The 22,851-nt window shown below is 38.7% G+C and overlaps 1 protein-coding gene across 2 annotated transcripts; it reads right to left on the bottom strand.

The window, feature by feature from the left end:
- Positions 1-405: 405 nt before the first annotated feature.
- On the bottom strand, positions 406-21,269 carry atf7 (activating transcription factor 7). 2 transcript variants are annotated; one of them, XM_023338902.1, is made up of 12 exons: positions 21,235-21,269; positions 15,106-15,177; positions 10,079-10,175; positions 8,071-8,183; positions 7,497-7,661; positions 7,191-7,339; positions 4,882-4,975; positions 4,665-4,784; positions 3,079-3,228; positions 2,627-2,815; positions 2,264-2,369; positions 406-1,151 (listed from the first exon to the last, which is right to left on the bottom strand). In XM_023338902.1, exons 2-12 carry the CDS (start codon positions 15,151-15,153, stop codon positions 916-918), a joined length of 1,467 nt encoding a protein of 488 aa, XP_023194670.1. In that variant the 5' UTR covers positions 15,154-15,177; positions 21,235-21,269; the 3' UTR covers positions 406-915. The 2 variants fall into 2 exon arrangements, with proteins under 2 accessions (XP_023194670.1, XP_014325139.2); XM_014469653.2 differs by lacking the exon at positions 21,235-21,269 and having other exon boundaries at positions 15,106-15,360.
- Between the last annotated feature and the right edge of the window lie 1,582 nt (positions 21,270-22,851).

Raw genomic sequence — 22,851 nt, 5'->3', positions numbered from 1 at the left:
GAAGATAAATTCCCTTCAGGTTAAATTGAAAATTTGGGGGGGGGAACTTGTTTGAGATCAAAATCTAATCCTTTTTGGTTGTAGAGACTGATATTGGATGATATGCCAAATCAGATAGCTGCACATACTTTACACCCACTCGGGAAAAGTCACATGCAAACAACACAGCTAACAATGTGTCAGATCTGAAGCAACTACTCATGTTCTGCTGCACATAAGTATACAATCACACACAGTTAAAATATGTCTTAAACATAAAGAGGGGGTAAATGAGGAAACGTGTTTGGGTCCGTGATCAGATCATATTGATGCGGAACCGTAAGCAGGAAGCTGACCATCAGAACCAGGAGAAGTGGGGAAAGTTATTGCGTCTTTTGAGCTGAAGATGAATGCGATATGCAGTGATGGGTGTGTGGGTTGTGAGCATGGTGATTAATGTCCAGGGGCACGAGGCACTATTCCCAGCTGAAAACAGCATAAAGTCCTGAGTGCTGGATCTGATTTGATCAATGTTTATGCAACTCCTGTGAGTTTGAAACTGTGCACATAGGAAGTTCAAAATCATGGCAGATTACTCCACGCACTTTCTCGCAGCCTGGTGAGAGGGTCATCTTCACCGAGGGTGAGGGGAGATGAGCAGGCGGGCAAAGAGGAAGGGATATCGGAGTCCAGCCCCTGTAGTTTATGGCAAAGTTAACAGGAAGCTCTCCCAAAAGTCTCCGTCCGTTCCCAGAAGGATGCAGCTGCTGCTGAGCTCCAGGCCACAGCTTGATGGCTCCACAGGAGGATCAAAAGAGGAGACGTGGAGAGAGGGTAGCGGGAGATGTGAAATTTGGACCTAAAGGCTGTGGATGGTGGGAGTCTTTTCTACCCCTGGGTGGCGAGCCAAGCCTGGGCCAGTGGTGGCGCTGCTCATCATCTGGCAGCAGACTGAGACTGTGCAGCCATGATAATGTGCGAGGGTCCACCCTCGACCCTCTGGTGCTGCTGACCCATTCCTGCTAGCACCGACATGGCCATGGCCTCGGCTGCGGCTCTCGTGCTCAGGCCGTTATGAATCGCAGAGGGGCTGGGAGCCAAAGAGCTGTGCTGAATCACTGGAGCCGGGGACCCTGTAGGTTCAGAGGTTTCCTTTAGGCTCTCTTCTGCAGCTGCAGGGGGAAAAAAGCAACACAGGACAAACGAAGCTTGAAAACTGTAAGTACTAATTTATGACAAAATGGTGGATATTTGTTATTTGAAACAAAGCAAATATATGTCTGAGATTCTGTCAAAAATTCTGAATATTTGTCTCTTTTAACCAGAATTTGTGCACACATTGCCTTTGAGTTATTAAAAATGTTTCATATTAATTATTTTATATTTTTCACTTTGTTATTAGCAAAATTGTGGGGAAAAGAATTAAATATTGCCTTTTGTGTCTTTTGCTATGCACATCTGTGTGCGTCTGTGTGGGTGGGACATGTCCATGATAAACAAAGATTTCCTTGGTTACCTTAGTTTTGCTTATTTGGCGGCTGCTGCTTTTTCCATAAGCTAAATGTGACTGTGCAGTGAAGATAACTAAAAACGATTAAACGAGTCTTTTAAACAGCTAAGTCAGGTCAAAACGTTTTCCAAAAATAGTAAAAATGAACCAAATGCCACTTCAGCTTCTCATCTGGATGTCACAGACGAAGGGCCTGAATCTGGAAAGCGAAAATAGGAAGGTTTTGTTTTCCTTTTTTATAATTAAGTGTAGTTTGTAACAAATAGAATATATAGACGTATACGTGTGCACCTGTGTTGAGTGGTGTGCATTGGGGTTTGTCAGATGCATTGTTTTCGTGTGAATCGCTTTCGCATGTCATATTTGTGTGGGTCAGAAACTGAACGCCAGGTGGGTGAGCGTTGCTGTTTATGTGCGCCGAGTCTGTTGTGCACATGTGTCTTATATTTGTGTTATTGCACATTGGAGGATGTATGTGGCTGTGTGGGTCAGATGCAGTGATGTTCTCTGATAATATCCTGCAAACATTCAAGGCCTAAAACACACACGTTCTCCGTTTCTCTTTTGTCGTTGCTCTCAATAAAACTTTAGTCTCACTCTTCAGTCTGTGCTGTCCTCTTCATCACACAGCACTCCAGCCTTTCAAAACCCATTGGTGAAAAGTCAAATATTGGCCACGTCAGTTTTTAAACGCGTGTGACTAAAGTATCAGTCTATAGACTGCTTAGTATTTAAATTTACATTTATTAATGCCACACATCTTCTGGGCTGTACCTAAGTAAGCAGTTTTCTTTTGTAGGGTGGTGACAGGGCAGTCCTTGTGGGCGAGCAGCAGCTGCTTCAAATGTGCCACTTCGTTTCGCAGCAGAGAAACCTCATTCTGAAATGAAATGAAACAAAAATAAAAATTAAAAAATTCAAAGATGATTCATACCTCATTTGTAGGTTATATTGTATGAAAAAAAATAAAATAAAATACCACCACTGGAATCCATCAGCTGAGCATTCATATATGTATTTTTTGCTTACAGGGGTTTTAAACAGATGCACCTGCTCCAAGATTTAAGTCTTGCAACACTTAAACTTCTGTAAAGTACAAGCTTTCATTCCTCTTCCACCCACTCCAAGCCCACTCACCGACAGCGAGACGTTGAGAGAGCTGAGCTCCTCGGCCTTCTTCTCCAGAGAACTGACCCACAGTTTGCGCTTCTGTCTGCAGCGCGATGCCGCCGCCCTATTCCTCTCCAGGAAGCGTTGCCGTCGCTCATCTGGGTCATCGTCTGCCGTCCGCCGTCGACGCCCACCTGTAGGCTGTGCTGGAGATACCTGAGGGAGAAAGATGGCAAGAGGTCAAAAGGAAACAGACAGACAGGCGAGGGGAACGGAAGAAAGACAAGAAAGAAAAGGGAAGTTTGACTCACAGTTTCAGTATTTAAAACTAACACACATTCCAGTCATCTCAGTGCACGGTTGCAAGTTTTGATGACTTCAAAAGATTATTCTGCCTTCATCGATCAAGATTAATTTTATCTCAGTTTTTTTTTACTTTCAAGTCTGTGGAGAACAGAAGCAGGAGCTGACATAAACACCTGAGGCTGTGCAGGCGAAGGGGCGTCCGGATGCTGGACAAGCAGCTGGCTCTGCTCTGCCTTCTGAGGAACCATGGGGCTGCTGCCCATCACCATAGATCCCAAGTTCTGACCTGACGGGCTCTGCTGCGACAGCGCTGCTTTCAAGCGCTACAGGGGAAAAACAGTTAAAGAGAGATATTACTGGCAAGCACAGGAAGTTGCACTCACATACCAAGCTGACACTGAGCAAAGTGGCCCTACTGTTGTGAAAATGATCAAAACATAGAGGGCATAAAAATTCATGCTTTGAGGCAATAAAATTACTGCAGCAAGTCCATGTTAACTCTAAAACTTCCAGCCACACTAATTTTATATGCTATTTACAAAACAAGATACAATCTTTACCGACAATCAAGTTAATATCTACCCTAAAGCAACAGACATAATGCCTCTGATCAGAGATCTCTGAGCATGTCATCGATTATCTGAGCTGAAAATGATAACAAGGCAAAGCAGAAGACAGGATGTATTTATTTTATTACAGCCGAACATCAGTGGAAACAAATCAGATGGAAAAAAAATCTAAGCAGAAATATACTAATGTGACTGTTACCATTTAATTCAGTGTCGCCATTTATTATAGTTTGAGTAACACTAGAGTCAAACTCCAGCTCAAACTTGTGAGGTTGAACCAGTGTGACTAATGAAACTTGAATCATTCAGAGCTTAAGTTTAAATCTGCCAAAAGTCACTTGTTTGCAAAAAGGTTCACCAATTAGCCTGATACTTGTGTCCTGTGATGTCATTTACCCACATCCACACAAAGCAGAAGTAAGTCCGAAGGTTTTGCGGGGGGTTTTCAGTGCAGTTTTTAAAAAAAATTATTTTGTGAAATCCTGCAGTGGATACTCCACTATTCAGCTAGCTCTCTATCATCAGCAAAAAAAAAATCCCTGGAAAGTCATTTTAAGGCTTTTTTCAAAAACAACAACATAATAACTTACATCCAGCTACTGTTTTAGATAGTGTGCAGCAAGTTGTTGTTCCCACTGATGTAAAAGGTGAGCTGTGTGGTGCAAGTTTATTTATAGGGGGAATAGCATCAATTCTCTGAGGAGTGGATATAAAAAGGTTTGTTTTCTGCAGCACACTCATGTGACATCGTGATCTATCTAATCGGGGCTTGGTTCTTGAGGCATTGCATGTCTCTGGGAAAAGTTTCAGATGATGATACTTGATTATTACGATGTTGCACTGTGACCCCCTATTGTCCTGTTTGCAAAGAAGCCTGGCCAATAAGGTACAAAACCTATTAGTCACAACATATACATTAATCCTACAACAATAACTTTCTGGGTACAAATAAAACAGCCAAAGCTTTTATGGAAACTATTGCTCTTCAAATAAGTTAAAATGCCAAAAGAAAGCAGCAGGCTTCACTTTTTCAGCACCTACTGTGGCGATGCATGCAAGAGTTAAATAACAAGCTTACTGCAGTAAAAAGTCATATGATGTACAAAGTAAGGCAAAGCAGACCAAGTCTGGAGGGTAAGGATTCAGACAGAGATAAAGAGATAGAAATGGAGAGCTAATTTAGTGCTGACCATCTTGGCCTCTGAGTGGATGCTGTAGCCAGAGGGGGAGTTGGAGCCGCTGCTGCTGCCTCCCAGAGGAGGACCAGGGATTCCAGGAATGTTGGGTACCATACACATGGGTCGAGCCAGCTGGAGTCAGACATGATGTATAAATGCACATAAATTAAGACATAACAGATTTATTCCCTCCAACGATGACATTGTACATATTGCTGGCCTGTCTTACATTAATGACAGAGGGTATCTGGACAGGACCAGGGAGCACAGGCACAGCCTGACCAGTGGGAAGCATCATCATTGGGTAATGGCTAGTTGGTGAACTATTAAGAGACAACAAGAGAAAAAAGGAGACGTTTACATAAATTGCTTTTATTGTGGAGTCATCCATTTAAGCAGAGGTATTAACCCTTGTATCATATTGAGGGAGCTCTTAAAGGTCAAACATAACTAAAAAGACAAAAAAAAGCCTAAAAAAGCCAACACTCTGGGTTTTTCAGCACATTTCTGAAGTACTTTGAAAATAGCATACACATGAGCAAATTGCAACAGACTTACAGTAAGAAAACACCAATGGACAATTCAGAAGTGGTTCTCGAAAATGTTTCATGTCATCATTGTTCAACACAGTTTATCTGTTAAATTAGACCCATTTAAAACCACAACTAACCAAAGCTTAAAAATAATTAACGAAAACAGTCAGACATGCATATTAGACAGAACCTGAAATTAAAAACAGTAGATAATGTTTAGAAAAGATAACTTTAAAAAAGCTCTTTTTAATTAATTTTATAAACTTAACTCAACATAGCAAAACTGACCAACACCCTATGGTTATTGCTGAGAATTAACAAAAAATGTTTATTGTCTTTTTGTTTTTTTTTAATGTAACCCAAAAGAATTTGCAAACTTTACTGTTTACTTTAAATAAGGCAAAAACACAAAACCCTTGTTAAATTTTGGATCCACAATGATTTACTCAGCCTCTCAGACAAAAAAATAAATAAATAAAAATCAGACTACTTTCTTGATTAGTAAAATATTACATGGTTAGTTCGTTATTAAGCATGCAGAAACATTTTCCATGATATATTTTTGTTATTTTAGTTCTTTTAATTATATGTTTTTGTTGAGGGTCCAAGTGGGTACATATTTCATTAGGAAACACTGACAGTCTTTTCAATATTTTGTGGTTAAGGTAGGGGTTTGCATTTTCTAGGGAATACACAAAAATGCTGCAGCTTTAGTAGTAATAAGAAGCCAAAAACAACTCTTTGACTCAAGGATTCAACACATTTTTAATGTAAAACTCCCAGACTTTTCCACATGAAGTGTCCCAAAGTTCTCAGTTCCTACGTAGTATTTTATAGGATATAAAATACTGCATAATTTAAAAAAAAAAAAAAAACTAACGAACTAACAACGACTAACAAAGGAGGGCACAAGGCAGGAAGAAATAATGCAAGAAAAGAAGGGAGGTTGGACACAATAAAAGGAAGGAAAGGAAGGATAGGAAGCAGGTTGGAAGGAAGGCAGCAACATTTAGAAAAAGGAGGGAATAAAGTCTGGAAATATAAATGCATTTCCAGATTTTTTTTCCATGCTTATCAGAATAAATGTAAATCAAAAATGCCTTAATTCATTTCCAGACTTCTCTAGAATATGTAGGAAACCTGTTAATCATTTTGTCTTTATTTTAAAATCGTAAAACCCTGATATGACTGACTCTGGCTCAGTCAATAGAGTCAGCTTGTAATCAGAACGCTGGGGGATGGAGTCCAGCCACACATCGATGTGCCCCTGAGCAAGGCACTTAATTCCAAATTGCTGACCAATCAGCATATCAGTGGATGAATGTAGCATTTCTGTGGCATTGTTTTAAACAAGCTTCTGAAAAGTCACAAGATTTATTTCCATCCAGTGTTGCATACATTTTTCACCAGTCTTGTATTGACAATGGGAGCAGAATTTATCAGGCCTAAAAAAAACAAAAAACGAACCCGGCTCAAGCCCATAAACACTGTGTCCGAGGCCGAGCCAATGGTCTAATCAACTCTGGTTAGAGGCCTGAAGAAAACCCATCAGGAGAGAAAAGCATCTTATATGTTGTCAACTACCAGTTTAAAACCCTTCCAGTTCTCTGACTTTGCATTCTGCTGATGGAGAAGTGTAACTTCTGCCACTTTTAGCTTTTGTTTAACATCTTCCAGCTCTAATTTGTTGATAATTGTAACTGCAGACTTGACAGTCGAGCATCTATTTCCACTAACCTAGACTACGTCTTTCAACATGCTTAAGTAATGAGAAGCTACTCATTGCATCAGTTTGGGTTATATAGCTTGTTGCCAGCTAAAAGATAATTGGATATTATTATCCAATTGAAGCTCATACCCATTTGCTTAGTTAAATACCGGCAGCAGTGCAGTGTAACAACCACCAACCACCAGCTAAAATTAGCATTAGCAAGTCGAAGTTGGATATCATCAAATTGTCATTGGTATATTTTTAGTGAGATGCAGATGGCTGAAAATTACTCACCCCAAGGTGCGATTTGAAGGCGGAGCCTGTGTGATGACGGAGGTGGGTGATGGCATGGTGGGGTGAAGGGCATCAAAGCCCAAGTGTAGTGGAAGAGAACCTGGGCGGACAATAGTTGGAGTGGGAGCTGAACTCCTAGGTGGTGTGTCCTAAGAGAGAAATAATTCAATATATTAAAAAAAAGAAAAAGAAAAACCTTTACTACTTTTTTAACAGAATTTTACAGAAAATGGAATTAATACATTTAGAACTAAACGTTGTAGAGCCAAAGCGGCAGTGATAATTTATTTTTTTTATCCTCCACACCTTTCCTCTAACCACTGGCTCCTGGTTGCTGTCCGACTTCCCAGATATCGATTCAGGGCTGCCTGGAGGTGAGGAGTCGACTTCCACAGGTGACTCCCGTTTCACCTTCACATCTGATGACGTCTGCAGGCTCATGTCTAAAGCCACAGAGTTGGCCGCAGGAAGCTGTGAAGTGACAAAGAAAAAGAAAAAAATAGAATAATAATAAAGTCTAAAACAGGGAAGTTGGTATTTATTATACAAATCTGCTTGTCACGGTTAGGTTCATGGGACTCCATGGTCAGTGCAATGAACAACCAATGCATCTGCTGAGAACTGTACTTGCAAACTTCTGCAATAACTGAAATTCTAATGATGCATTAAAAAAAACTGTGCAACACAGGAATTTGAAACTGTAGTTTTTGATTAAATCAGCAACTGAGTTAAAAAGAGGGAAGTAAAGATGAGGTTTTTTTTAGTACACTGGAGTATGTAGGAAATTTCCCCAGTTTGAACATAACAATAAACGCAGAGATGAACATTAATGCAACAGAAAAAAGCCGTCATGGTCGTCCTCCCCATGCTGATTTCTTACAGAGTTCTTCGCCTTCTTGTCTTCGTCATCTTGCTCGAAGGAGCTGGCGAGTTCGTTAAACAGACCGACTTCCTCACAGTTCTTAAGAAAACGAGTGGGGGTAGGTGTTTGATCTGGGAAAGAGCAACAACAAAGGAAATGACTATTAAAGCAATATCACACTTGGTTAACTCTTAGCAGCTACGATAAAGACATTTTTGAATTTGTTTGTTTTTTTTTTCAATAATGGTGCAAAGGTATTGCATCACTACTCATTTCTTTATTTTCTTCTCTTTTTTTTTTTTTAAAAGTGATGTGCGCATAATTTCCAGTTCAGTATTTCAACATCATGCAGAATTTTTTTTAACCTGCTTTATTTTAATCTGTGGCTCAGATGCCAAAAACATCATGAAACAAAATAATTATTTTAGATAAAACACCTTAAACTGTATCACTACATGACTTAATCAGATCTTATTTTTAAATTTAATTTAACTGGTAAATGGACTGAATATATTAAGCACTATTCTAGTCGTGCAACTTCTGGATTGCAAGACCACTACTCTACCCACTGAGCCAAAAAAGTATTTAGCTGACAAACATTTTATCTGTGAATCATTGGCAGGATTACACAATATAGAGGACAGTCAACATGCTCCCCTGTGTCCTATCAATCCCTTATTGTATCCATGTAAATAACATTAAACTAATATTATAAATAAACATCATCACAATGAAAATAAGCAACAATATCTAGCTATAGTAAGAAAAACATATTCTATTTTAATTAAAAGCAATTGCAAAAGTTAAAAACTAACAGACATTAAAGTGTGCAATATTTTTACTAAAAGGTATACCATGAGAATCTCATTCTGACCTATTCTTACATACTCTGCACAGGTAGGTAAAATTCTTGCCAAACTGATTAATATTTTTGAGTAACTATTGGTTCAAAATCAGCCTAAAATGTAGATTGAGGTTAAGAAATAGGAACAAACTGTATCTTTACTAGATACTAGGCTTCTTGTACTTAAAAAAAATGGACTTGTACTTAAAAAAACAACATTTATAGCTGATTCTTTGACAAGTAAACTGAAGACTAGGGCTGCATAATATCAGGAAAGCATGTACAATCACAATATGACAAGCAATAAATAAGAAAATCCTTAAGTATACAGCATTAATGCCATTCTGATTTGGGTTTAATAAAATCATATTCCCAGACAGTGAAAAGCATAGCATTTCTGTGGTTAGCTAATATATATTGCAAGCTAAGTACATATACAATAATAATAATAATAATGTACACACTGACATTAAGATGAAGATAAATCTGTGACATGTTGTGCATGCCTGTCGCAATAATTAATTCCTTGAGTTTAGGAGCCTTTTCATGTTAAATTTATATACAGGCTAGTGGAGAGATTTGATCTAGTCTTAAATTTAAGTCAGGATATGTTGTATTTATAATGGAGATGCTAAAACTGAATAATAAAACAAAAAACAATTCACTCCAGTCTTTTGGCCATTAATCTATTCTTCAATACAGTCTAAAACTCACAAAAATATTGCTATAAAAATAAACTTGCCCCCTATTATATTTACATTTAATCACATTTTGAAAGGTAATTATAGCACTGATTGACCATGGCAGCATTGGGGGGGGGGGGGGGGAATAGCTCAATCAGTAAAAGCAACAATCCCAATCAAACCATCAGTTTTTGTCTTGGCAAAAATCTTATTAGAGCTTATTGCTATTACTGCAGTATGACTATTTCTTATTTTACAAGACACCACAAGACAACATCAAATGACACAATGCTTGTTCACCTGTAATGGCTAGTTGTAATTAATAATCTAAAAATAAATGGTCAGAAACCACATTAAGAATAAAAAAGACCTTCAGAAGGCATAAAGTCCACTGCAAATGATAAAAAAATAAAGTTCTGAGTTCTGGGAAGCACAATATAAAAACTGAGGGAAGATTAATTGCTTTATAACAATACTGCATGCTATACAAAAAATGTACCTGCAATTATAACAGAGTCAGTCCTGGCTGGTCCAAACTTCAGTGTCATCTCATGCTTGTGTTTGTGTACAGCCAAGTGGTCCTCATTGGTAAACCTCTGAAGAAAGTGAACAAGAAGGGGAAGAAACACGAGAATATTACATGAATAAGACAGCAGATAATTGTAACTGTTACCTAAGGAGGCAGCCCATATTACTGTAATCCAGACATCAAATTGCAATAATCACACACAGATGTAGCACATCACATGCAGGCAATTGAGCAAAAATTATGAGGAATAACCCACAAAGAACACCAAATCTGTGATATAATGTTTCTTGCATGTATAGGCCAATAATAGCTTGAAGACATGGGCTCACATGACCTTACATAGATTAAACTAACGGACAAAGATAAAAGATCAGCGTGGATTAGAGCTGAAATTACTCAAATGAATTTAATGGTGTAAAAATGCAGGGAGTGAACGTTTAAGTTTACTCACTGATGTTACCAATGTTGGCGTGTAAGGCTTAGGGATAATGTAAACTATGACTGGCCCTTCAATATTGGATTACCTCCTATCAGGTATCACATTAGGAGCTACAGGAGCTCCACTGCAGGACACAAATCAGACATATAGACAAAGGGACGGCCGGTGTCCTCTGAGACACGGAACGTCTTCACTTGAGAAGTGGCAATATGATTCATTCTGAGACGTAGGAGGAATAATCTTGGCTCTCGCACCAGCCTATTCACTATTCACTGCAGCCTATTTTAGGGCACTGCGTTACAGTTGCGACTTCAGTGAGGAGAGCGCAGTGGAAACACAGTCGAGTGTCAGGAGCCTTATTTTTAGCCCGACTAAAAAGCATCACCAATACATGTCTCATCTGTCTCAGTCCTCTGAACGAGACAACTAAATCTTGTGGGAGAAACTATCTCCAGGTATCTCCATGCCTAAGATAATGGAGGCTAGGATTAGCTTCCTGATGCAATAAATACTGGGCACCAATTCAAAGGGGTTTGTTGTTGTTGTTGTTGTTGTTGTTGTGATTAACTTGGTGAGAGGAAAACATTGGCCAAAGCCAAAAGTCAATCATCCTTGTTCTATTACGGGCAGGATTCAGATTTTCCTGGTAGACAACTGTTGCTTGTAAAGGGCAGCAGTAAAACAGCATTTGGACATTAAGATCATGTACCGTTAAGGGTGTTATGTATCCAACGCACATAAAAGTCACCACAGCGATTGGCCTAAAAGCCCATAAAATGTAAAATTTAGTTTTTAAAAACAAACAGCTTGCTGCAGGGCCTCTGGCTTGTGGAGAGCTCATTCTCACAAAACGAGGGAATGTTGAACTACAGTATGTCCTGTTCAGCTGTTGCCGAACGTGAACTCAGCTTTTGATTCCACTGATTATCACATCACGTCCAATAAAGGGTGGGTCTTCTGGGCTCTGCTTTGAAATAGTGTTCTTCATCTCTGAGCAATTCTTGTCATTTGGCTGCCTCTACTTCTATTTCTTGGTGCACCACCAGGCACTATTTACTGATCACATTTGGGTAACATTGCTGCTAGACCTTCAGATGATATTCAATTATCCATTTCTTGTAAACACAGAGATGCCTCTCAGTTGCATAATGTTGCACCTGTTGTACATCTGACAGATTGTTGGCGGTGAAACCTCTTGGTCCATTAGGCTTATTTGTTAAAGTTTCTGGATGTTTCTGTCAAGTATCTAGTTACGATGTTTTTACTCTCTAAAAATGCATTGTCTCTTATTCTAAATTGATAATTATGCAAGTTATTTTCCCTTCATGACTATTCCAGTTTATTGTTAAATGTTGTAAGAATAGAGCTACTTGGACGATCTGCAGGTTGATCCAAAAGCTTCAGGAAGGCTTTTGTTCTTGTAGGTTCTCACATACTGTATATCGCAATTGTTAAGTCACTTGCTCTGGATTCCCAGTCACTACTTCTTGCAATTAAGGATCTCAATTCTGACTTTTAGAGCCATTCAGGGACAAGCACAATAATTCATAATGAGCCTGTTTGTTTCTAGTGTCTGATTTCTTTTTTCAGCCAGACACTATATTGCTTAAATAATTAATTCAATAGGGGACGTCCCAATCCAATCACAAATGTTGGATCTTGTCCCAATGATAACATTTTAAAAAGATTAGTGTCACAGATCTGACAAACTTTTATCATCTGCTATTGGCGTGCAGTCAATGTTTCACCACAAGTTTCATTTAAAATTTCTAGTTTTTTTTAGCATAAATATTATTGTTATATTTTCAAAGGGATATTTGAACTGTGGGGTCAGGTTTTCAATGTGTTCATCCTCCAAAAAACATTAAAATAAAACAAATGGTGTTCAAAGATGAAAAAAACAAAACAAGAAAAACATATTTAAGCATAAGAAAAATAATTTTAAAACATTTTCCTCAAATCACAGCCCTAATTAAAAGGTTCAAGACTTATCTGATGAAGCCCGTTAGCTTTATCTTAAAAAAGAGCAGTCTATTCCCTGCACAACCTCAGTGAGCTTAATTTTAGAGACAGACTCGTGGCTGGACAAATCCTCCTTTGGGATTTTCTGGTACAGAGCAAATTTCACAGCAATAATGACAAATTGTCCAGGTGCAAAGAAGACCAAAACTACACAATGCCCCCCATGTTTCACTGTTGTTGTCAATGTTTATTACACAAATATCTTGTTAGTTCTATGTCTAATGTAAGCAGACAAAGTAACTAAAACATTTGTGTGTCATTTTGCACTCTTTCTCATAGTTTAATATTAAATGCTAAGCCTAACATGAATGATCAAACCGTGAGCGGTTGTGGAAGTTTGAAACATTGGGAATATGGCAAGTAGGACCAGAAGAGAACTTCTTGATCTAATATAGTCAAAACCGCAAAAATTGTGTCTATGAGGAAGACTAAAAGAGAAAACCGAATGATGCCACAAGTCCTGGTGCTAGCTGTGCTACAGAACCACGTCTATAAAGCAGAGTAGCACCAAACCCCCCAGCACAGCATCTTCAAGACCAATTCTGTTGTTTGAGGGAGACTAAACAGCGTAATGGTGCTCTTGTATCTGAAACACTGAAGGATGGCATGAACTAATCCTATATGCTTAAGTATTAAAAGCATATTCCACCCGTCCGAGTTCCCCGATAAGGATATGTTTCCTCCTGCAACTTCATATCAGCTGCGTCCATCTGCAGGCAGAGATACGTCCAGTGGCAAGTAGGTATGAAAAGGTAACGGGGCAAAAATGATCAGTTCAGCTCACAGCTGATCATTAAGTGTCACCTTGTCTGCTGTTTAGATAGCAACACTTTAAAACAGTTATTGCCTAAATGACTTCCACAATCTTGCCTAATTAACACAATAAAAACATTTTCAAACTCCAATTGGTTGGATTTTTCTCATTTTAATAACAACCCTATGAATTCAAAAAAGGTTTATGCGGTATCAAAAATAATATTTTTTCAGTATCAAGTTTGACAGGTCACCTTTCTATATAGTAGAACTGAACCAAAGCATGATTAATCTGGGTTTTATTTTACGTTTGGATAGCTTTTTTCCTTACGAGAGGAACTTTCTGATCATTATTATTCATGATCAGAAATATTTAGGGGTGACAAAAAAAGACATCTAAAGGGTCACTTATTTTGATTAGATGTCAAACAGAGATTTTCTATTGACCAACACTTCACGTTAAATGACTAATTCATAGCAGGACCAAACATGTTGAGGCATTCCAGAATATAACAGCACCAAAATTAACAAAAAGTTGCCAAATAAAACAAAAAATGAGATGTACCTCTACGCCTGCACTCAACAAATTCCAAAAGATGACTGATATAGTGGATTAGATATTAACTTGATATAAATCACTCAAATGCTGGCCAAAACTTTGCAACCATAAACCAATAATGGGCTTTGTTTTGACACATGGCCCGAAAAGTTACAAAAAGACAATGTTTTTGAAGCTAGATCTGTTTACATTCCACAGGGAGAGGTGATGAGGTGATATTGTAAATGTGTCACAGTGTTTGACACCACAACACAACTCCAGACATGTTTAGTTTGACATTCAAACGAAACTGCTGGCAGAGCCACATCTGTGGACCTGCACTGCCATCAACACGGCTTTGCCTTAAAAAGTTGCCATGCTGTTTATTCTTTTAAATTAATAACGCCACTAATTAAATATGGACTGATTTACAATGATAACATTTGTCAGGGAAAAGACATGTGTCCCTTGGTATCTATGATGCATGACAAAAACAAAAATGGCTTATTTATTGTTTGGTTTGTATGACTTCTTCTCGAGCTACATTCACATTTGCAACAGATAGCTATTAATCTAGAGAATGAAAAAGCCTGTACGAGTTAAACCTTTTAACAGCTACATATGCATTTTCTTCAGACACAAGAAGACTTAATTAAATACAGAGTCTGAGGATATCACACCCAAGAGAAAACAGCAACTCAACGATCAGACATGATGTTTCCTGTGTTAAATAATTACAAGTTCAATGACAAAGTTTGTATCACTTCTTATTCCTTCTTCGATATTAAGCCAAAGCCGCAGCCGAACACTGTGTAAGCTGCATGTGAGTGTACTACTGGCAGTCAGCTGAGTCACTGCCTCGGCTCAAAACTGTGTCTGCAGGCGCTCAGCAGTGACAGGTTGAAACAATAACTGCGCTCTGATTGCTCACTGGAGTTTTGAGTGAGTCACGGCTGAAGGAGACAGCGTTGTCCCACCAGAGCGTGCAAGGTAGAATGTTACTAACGTGTTGCTCATTAAACGTGCTGCATAAATCACAGACAGTTTGCTTATGTTGGCGCTTCAGGATAAACGCCAAACTCCAATCAAAGGAAGCGTCTCTTCCCAAGCATCAATTTGTTCTAGCTTTAAATTATAAAACAAGTACAACATTTTCAACCCAACGGTGACAATTAAATATGGAAGAGAAGAAATTGGTAGAGAGACACAAATAAGAAAGGAGGTGGGAAAAAAAAAAAGTCTTACCTGTCCACAACCGGGAGCGTTACACACAAAAGGTCTGTCGTCCCCCATTTTTGCAAAGAGCTTGCAATGAAACTGTGAGAGAGGAGAAGAAGAGAACATTGCAGCAAGCTTTTATGGATCTCAGAGCTGGCAAATCCCGAAAACAACAAAATAGGGATGCTGCGGCTTGTAGACTTCAGTCTGAGCAGGAAGCCGAACGCTATTCAAAAATAACCCTGGCACGGAGGAAAACATGCACAGAGGCAGCGAGGAGAAGTTTCCCTGGTGATATTTCCTTCACGCACAGGGGCTTCTGGCTGGCCAATGAGGAGCTGCTTACAGTCAGGAGCGACAGCCACCGTTTACACAAACACGGCTCCCTCCCCTGCTACCTTTTGCTCAAACTCGCCTAAGTTCACTTCCAAGCCCTTGTTTTCTCTTGACCACTCCCTCTGTTTACCTCTCCAGCACCGTCGAACCAGGATTCAGCATCTCCTGCTCCAACTCAGCCAACTGTCTTAGGCTGTTAGTTTTTAAAAACTACCTTATGAATTTACCGCAAAAGTGTATAAGCTTAAAGAGAGTAGGAACACTCTCATGGAATAAATTGTTACTGATTATATTTGCTCTCTCATTCATTTTTTCTAAAAGACAATAATGGAAAAATTCACACAATAGATTCCTCTTTTTTTGAATTTTACTTGACATGTTCAAGTAGCATGAGACTAATATTAATTATTTGTTTAATATTGTTGGATAGAGGGATGTAAAGTACGTAGTAAAAGCAAGAATGCTCCAATTAATTCTCATTTTTCCTTGATTAGCAGGTCATGAATAATAATTTTTTTAAAATCTGATTTTTTTTCTCCCTATTGATTAAACACAGAAAACTCCCACATGTGTTGCTCTATAAAACAACACAAATCAGCAGCTGCAGTATGCAACTTTTATAATATAATATGTTGTTTTGATGCACTTTTTAGCTATAATTGAAAGAAAAAGGCACAAAATCGTTTAGGTTTTGCACAAACTTATTTCAAGGTTGCACAACATTTAACAATTGCTGCACGTTTTTACAATTTTGCAATACAATCAAAAATAAAAGAAAATCTGAATGTTCATGAATTCAAATCAATAATTATGCACCACTGATTCAACTTTGTTTCTAGGTTATGTTGTTATTAAAATATAAATGTGTATTTAGACATTTATTCTGGATATCAACTCTGTGCAACCTTTGTTTTAGCATTATGAAAATATTAGTCAAGCATAACCAAGACCTTTACTTTTCTGCTGATGAAAAAAAAAAAAAAAAATCTAACAAAAAAAGCTTAACAACACAATGCTTTAACAACGCTGGTAATGTAAATTTTGTTCAGATTTAGTGATTGAATAAAATTTTATTTTTCCAAATGACTATTTTAAATCTAGAATTATTTCGAGGTCATTGTAAAGCACCATTTGTTGCTGTATGTCTTATTTTTCTGCTTTCTTGCGTATAAACTCATTTCAGGATATGCATTTTGAGGATATCCTACTATCACATCCTAAAGCATTTGTAAACACTGCAAAAATTGGCACATAAGTGGATGCTTGAATCCGCAGGAAACACCACAGCTTTCCACAGCGCTCAAAATAATCACTTCATCCTGCTCCTTCTGAGTAGATGCTCTTGTAAAGAGTTAAATATGCACAAGCTCCCGTTCGGTTTCTCCTCTGGTAATGCCAAACTAAAACTGAGCGCGGCCGGCTGCTACTTCTATCAGCAACTCCACCCTGCACCGCCCTGCACAGCTGGACAAAGCTCCTCGTGAAGACAAATTGGAAAAGTTAAGTGAAAAAAAAAAAACAACCATTCAAGATAAATCAAGGGAAATATGGGAGGGGAGAGGGCCGGAGGCGGACATGAATGTTTCAGCATTCTCAGCTGGCACAAAGTGACGTCTGGCTGCTATTATGCAATCCCGTCCCACTGACAAAGCAGCTGCCACCAATATATATCAAGTATGGTTTCATGTATTAAACCACAGACAAACAGTCAGAATATGTACAAACCACATGTTTGTAATAGAGATGCAAATATCCCTGGTAAGTTTCAACTTAAATGATCTCGGCTAAGCCTGGCCTCTTCTCCGGGTTTCTGTTTAAATCCGACACCCAAATAGTTGAAAAGGGAAGAATATTGAATCAAATTTCATTCCTTTAATATCACCGAGGCACTGACCACATAAACTCTTGTTGTACCTAATATATGGGTTAAGCACATTGCCAAACGTTCTTGCATGGGACATATTATTCATTACTTTGGCCAGGCATAAATGTCTGAAAGTTTTCCCAGTGTTGAAGTCAGTAAATTTTCCTCCTCCTTCCCCCCGCCATCTCTCGCTCTGCTGAGGACAGCTGCCCTTGAGCCAACACATGATTACTGAAGCCTTGTGCTGGAAGACGCGCGCCGAACATGCAACGAACCTTTTCTTCTCAATAGGCAAAAATAATCTGCATTACATTCCCAAGCAACAGCTGCTCGTCTGTGGACAAAAAGACAGAAGAATCTGGTTTGTTGGAGGACAAACAGAGGCAACAGGTCGGTGAAGGGGGCCTCGCAAACTGCCTCCCATTTACCAAGTCTATTTGTGCAGAGATTCGTCTGCAAACGAGATACTCCATCGAGCTCATTATACCGAGGGTGTGGACTGAGTGGAGAACCAGACACATCTGGCGTCAGGAGTGGGAACAGATTTTTAGAGTTTACATCTTACTAAAGACATGCTAGACATTAACTTCGCTGGCTGGCACCAGTGCTAAAACGTGGGATTTGATTTTGTGGAAAGTCCTTCATAAATCGCAAATGACAAAAGCGGAAAATACCGTTTCTTGTGGGAGCTGCCTTGACCAAAATTTAGACCCGATTAAAGCACTTTTTCAGTGCAACGCTGCAATTTGAAATGAATTATTTGTTTTATTAAGTCAGAGCCCTAAAAACTGAAGCAATATATGTACCTATGCATAATTCTTGTGCATATGACAATAAATGCGTCTTTCCTCGCTGAGGAAACTCTGGAAGTAGTCTAAGAGTTGAGACAATCAATCACTCTTCTAGTTACTGCAGTGCCGATGCACATCGTCGATATTCATTACACTCCACCTGTTTTTGCCTCCTTTCAGCCAAGGTGACATGGAAGCACTCGCAAGGCCCGGATTCCTCTCCTTCTCATTGAGCCGCTGCCATTACCCCAGCCTTCCCCCACCAACCCCACACAACTTTGGGTTTCTCCAACTCAGCAGGTGTAGGGGAACAAGTCTCAGCTATAATCAGCCACAGCCAGGCAGTGTTTGATGCTGCCTGCTAGGAAACTGACTAAACAAACTGTATTAATAGCTCCTGCTGCAGCCATGACGCGGGACTCTGAAGCTTAAATTGCTCGAGGACAGGGGAGACCCCACCAAGCAAATAAGGAGGTAAAGAAAGACAGAAGGGAAAACAGAAATAAGTTGCAAAGTTTGGCAGCAGAATTTGTACCTGGCAAACGTTTTCACATTACAACCACAAACTTTGTCCGCTTTATTGAGTTTTTGTACTCTTATGTTGTGCTTCATAAAAGTAGAATACAGTTGTGAAGTGGAAGGAAAACTACACATGGGTTTCTAACAAAAATCTGAAAAGTGTGGTGTAGCACCTGAACACAGTTCAGTAAATGGAGTCCACCCGTGTGTAATTCAATTTAAATATACATTTTTGGAGCAGTGTTAGGTTATAAAAGCAATATCTCAAGCTTTGAGCATCTCAATCCATCATCAGCATGACACAGCAAACAAGATTGAGGAATGAAGAGCTCAAAATGTTTTAACTTTCAAATGTTGTAAATTTCCAGAATGTATTCAAGAGCTGTTTTACATAGAAAAATGGGCAAAAAAAATCAGTTTATGTATGCAGATCAGGAGGAGACAATCCTAAATCCTTGTAGCTGTTAATTGCAGCTTAAGGCGGTTCCACAAACACCTGGACATATATGTACACCACACTTTTCAGATTTGTTTTTTTCCTGAAACATTTCACAAAACAATATAATTTCCTTCCGTTTCACAATCATTTAGTGTTGTTCTATCACATAATACTCAAATTACATTGAAGTCTGTGGCCTTAATGTGACAAAATCTGAAAAATTTAAAATGTGTAAAAATACTTTTACAAGGCATTTTAAATACAGCAACATGGATTTGTATCAGATCACAGACGATACTAGAGATCCAGATTGTGGTTGGCTGAGTGCAGCAGCCAGTATTTATTTATGTCAGCAATGGGAACACAAGATTTAGTAAATGGAACAAACGTAACCTTAAACCCATATCTTCATGGCTAAGAAAAATCGAAATCTATGCCAAGCCCTCGGGACAATGCAAAACAAAGGCATGATAGTATTTTAAAACAGAATCTTAGAAGCAGCGCCAATTAAACTTCACTGTTACTGCTGTGCAATTTTACATCTGTTTTGTTTTTTTTTAAATTGTGTATTGCATTTATTAAAAAAAAAAAAGTTTAGCTTTCTGGTCTGTACTCGGATGTGGGTAGTGACTTGTTAAACTTACTTAGTTAAAAAAAAAATACTTTTAGGACTAGTTTTCCTGCAATGTATTTTTTACTTTTACTTGAGTAAAACTTCTGGCTACTCTCTGTGAGTCTATTCACTGAATGAAGAGGGGACACCTTTTAACCACAAATGTTCCAGAACCAGACACAAGCCTACAGTTTAAATGCTAAAGTGATTGAGTTTGTACACAAGCTTTGCCGCTCAAATGATATGTATGCAGTGCCTGGCCTTTTATATACACTACTTACTATACATATTAGCTTCATCAATTTTATGCAGAAAAAAATGTGTAAAAAGTAATTTCTAAATAATAAATTAGATGTTCTGATCAGTTAATCAGTATTTAAGCTCCCTTTAAAAAAACAGACACTTTTATGCATGGCTACATTTTATTTTTACTTAAAATATTGTTACTCTACTTTAATTGCAGTTTTCGGGTACTCTACCCACCTCTGCACTCTATATTCTTGGACTTTTCTTCTATGTTGCAGAAAACTTAAAATGCATGCTTTTTCTGAGAGTGAGTCAGTAAGTTTTGCGAAGTTTAAGAAAGTGCGGGGTTTTTTCCCCCCTCAGTGTAACACCTCTAAGTGATGGAATGAGGTACAACTGTGCCAAAAACATGACCTACATTCCTAGCTGGGGTATTGACATGCGTGGGGACACGGATCGTCGGGCGTCCGACAGTTCAAATTGCATTGCTGTGGATGTCACTGCATCCTGAGACGTTCAGTTCTTTCCTCTTGCAGACGCAAATTGCTGTCAGAATTACATTTCACAGATAGTGGCATGTTTTTTATGCTGAGGTCCGGGCTTGCAAAAGTCGAAAAGGTCCAGCTGAATTCCAAAGGACCCACTCAAACTTCAGTTCCCTCTTCCAGACAGCGCTGACTCTCTTTAAAAAAAAAAAAAAAAAAAAAAAAGTTTCTCTCTTTTAGCCTCCATTACACTTCTTGGCTCGCCGCTTTAGCCCTGCCTTTTCCCGTAACCAAACCGCCTATTCTGTACAGCAATTGGTCACAAGCCTGTCCGTCAGACGCATCTCATTCGCACATTGCTTTTGGGGCCTGTCAATAACAGCGACGAGCCGAGTCCTATTGGTCCAAAGCTCCGCATCAACTTTTTTTTCTTGTGCGCTCGCAAAAAAACGAAGCCTAATGGCTAGCTGCTGCGGCTAGCGTCGCCAACAGGCCGAGCGCGCATTGAAAATGAGTGATAACAACGACACCAACATTTTCGGTTCTGACAACAAACACACACCAGCACAAACGTAACTACGCCAAAAGTCAAACTATGAGTTTTAAAAGGCATTAAAGAGGATGGACCCCCCCCCCCCCGCTCCCGAGTAGCAGTTAAGTTGGTTAGCGGAATGACACTTGAGTGCAAAGCAGCGAGACTGTTGGTCCGAATGAGACACTAACAGTTCTGACAGTTACATGAACATGAACACATGTCCGCAACAAGCACCGACATGAGTGGGAGCGAGAAAAAGTGCGTCACATGTAAGAGAAGTATACATAACTTTAATGAATTTAAAAGTTTGAAGTGTTTATAAACTCACCCTGGCGCCCCTCTCTCTCTCTCTCTCTCTCTCTCTCTCTCTCTGATTCCCCTCTCCTCTCCTCTCTCTTGGAATTTGACACTCCCCTCGACAGAAAGTTATCGCGAGAATTCATGCGAGTTGTAATAACGCATTCAGAAAGTGCTGCCTGATTTGCTTGCTTTTATCCGACAAGAAACTTTCTAGAGACACAGCAAAAATGCTATTTGGCTAAAATACTCTTGTCATCTTTTTTTAAATTTGCCTTTCTATTATTTCTGGTATTCTTTTATCTTATGATATTATATTGATATTTTCTCACACCTTGCTGTTCATGCAAACAATTATTAACTGTCTAGTTTGCGTCGAGGTGTCTACATTGTAAAATCCTAAGCTCAAAGTCTTCGTTTGAATGTCTTATTTAAAAAATAACCTGTAGGCCTAATTCAAAAACTCACTTTTCCTAAAAAAATTACAAAAAAATAAGGTAGTACTATATAATACTATATACTATATAATACTATGTAATAAACCGTGTACGTACGCACATAGTCACATTTTATAGCACAATCAAGTATGTTACCTTCAGTCGTTATAATACTTTATATATCAAACATAACTTACAAGAAACTTGACTTCAAAATTTGACACCTTGAAGTTGACCTGTCTCTTTAAGAAGCTCCTGCTTTTTCCAACACTTCACCTTCAACACAACCATGTTTCTCCATGCTGCCTTTTACAACCGTTCTTTAGAGTGTTGGCCTGAGACGTAGTTTGTATGATAAACTCAGCAGGTGTTTGGTAGTTGCTGCTGGCACTAGTCTGGAGGAGCTGCGTGGGGGACCAGTAGGGGACGGGTGCTCTGTAAGGCAAAGCTTGGCTGGAGATTGCTTTTGGTGGAGCAAAAGTTTACTCCTGAATGCCTAATATTGGGAGGTTCAAGTATTTCTCAAACATGAGAAACAAAAATCAAAGCAACACTCCAGGCATGTTTTTGCCAAGGAGTCGAGATTAAACATGATATAAAAATTTTCAATTTTACATAATACTTCTTCTTTAATGATGTGTTTTTTCTGGAACTGACTTGACACTTTCTGGAACTTAATAGTTACTTTCCAGAAAACAGCATATAACTTTAAAAATAATTAAGAAGATTGCGGGAAAAGGAAGCAATATTTGGATATAAGATCAGGCTAATTAAAGTGGATGCTTCAACAAAAACACAATGTTAAATATATATGATGTATTCCACAGTCAATGTTATTTCTACTACTCCAGCACTTATTAGATTGAGTATTCATTCATAGTGTTTGTTACTGTCATTGGAGCTAGAAACAAAGCAAGAGCGACCCCTAGTGGATTGAGGATTGACCACGTTCAGTACAGCTTTGGTCTTCAATAATCTTTTTGCCAGCTTTTTTCTGTAGATTCCTTCACCCCTTTTTGTATTTCACAAAATAACCTAAAACATGTGTAAATTGCTTTAAGAAAAAATATGTTTAATGACACAGATGTGGATTAAATTTATGAGCAAATATATTGTAGTTCTTTTCTTAGGGATTTGCTGCAGAGCGTGGAAGAACCAAGAGTCAGAGTTTACGTTAGCAGTGAAGCTGGTGCGGAATAATGTAGGAGTTG

The sequence above is a fragment of the Xiphophorus maculatus genome, chromosome 1 (assembly GCF_002775205.1).
Source record: "Xiphophorus maculatus strain JP 163 A chromosome 1, X_maculatus-5.0-male, whole genome shotgun sequence".
NCBI classification, from domain to species: domain Eukaryota; kingdom Metazoa; phylum Chordata; class Actinopteri; order Cyprinodontiformes; family Poeciliidae; genus Xiphophorus; species Xiphophorus maculatus.
Note: the sequence above shows the minus strand (reverse complement) of the source record. Positions and strands in the feature narration are given on the sequence as shown.

Bases quoted from the DNA above. Each gene is read 5' to 3' on its own strand.
- atf7 (XM_014469653.2), bottom strand. From the start codon at position 15,204: ATGTTCTCTTCTTCTCCTCTCTCACAGTTTCATTGCAAGCTCTTTGCA. The intron at 7,340-7,496 runs GTGTGGAGGATA...TTTCTCTCTTAG, and splicing joins AGCCAGTGGTTAGAGGAAAG to GACACACCACCTAGGAGTTC. The intron at 2,816-3,078 runs GTGTTTATGTCA...TTTCTCCCTCAG, and splicing joins CTTCGCCTGCACAGCCTCAG to GTATCTCCAGCACAGCCTAC.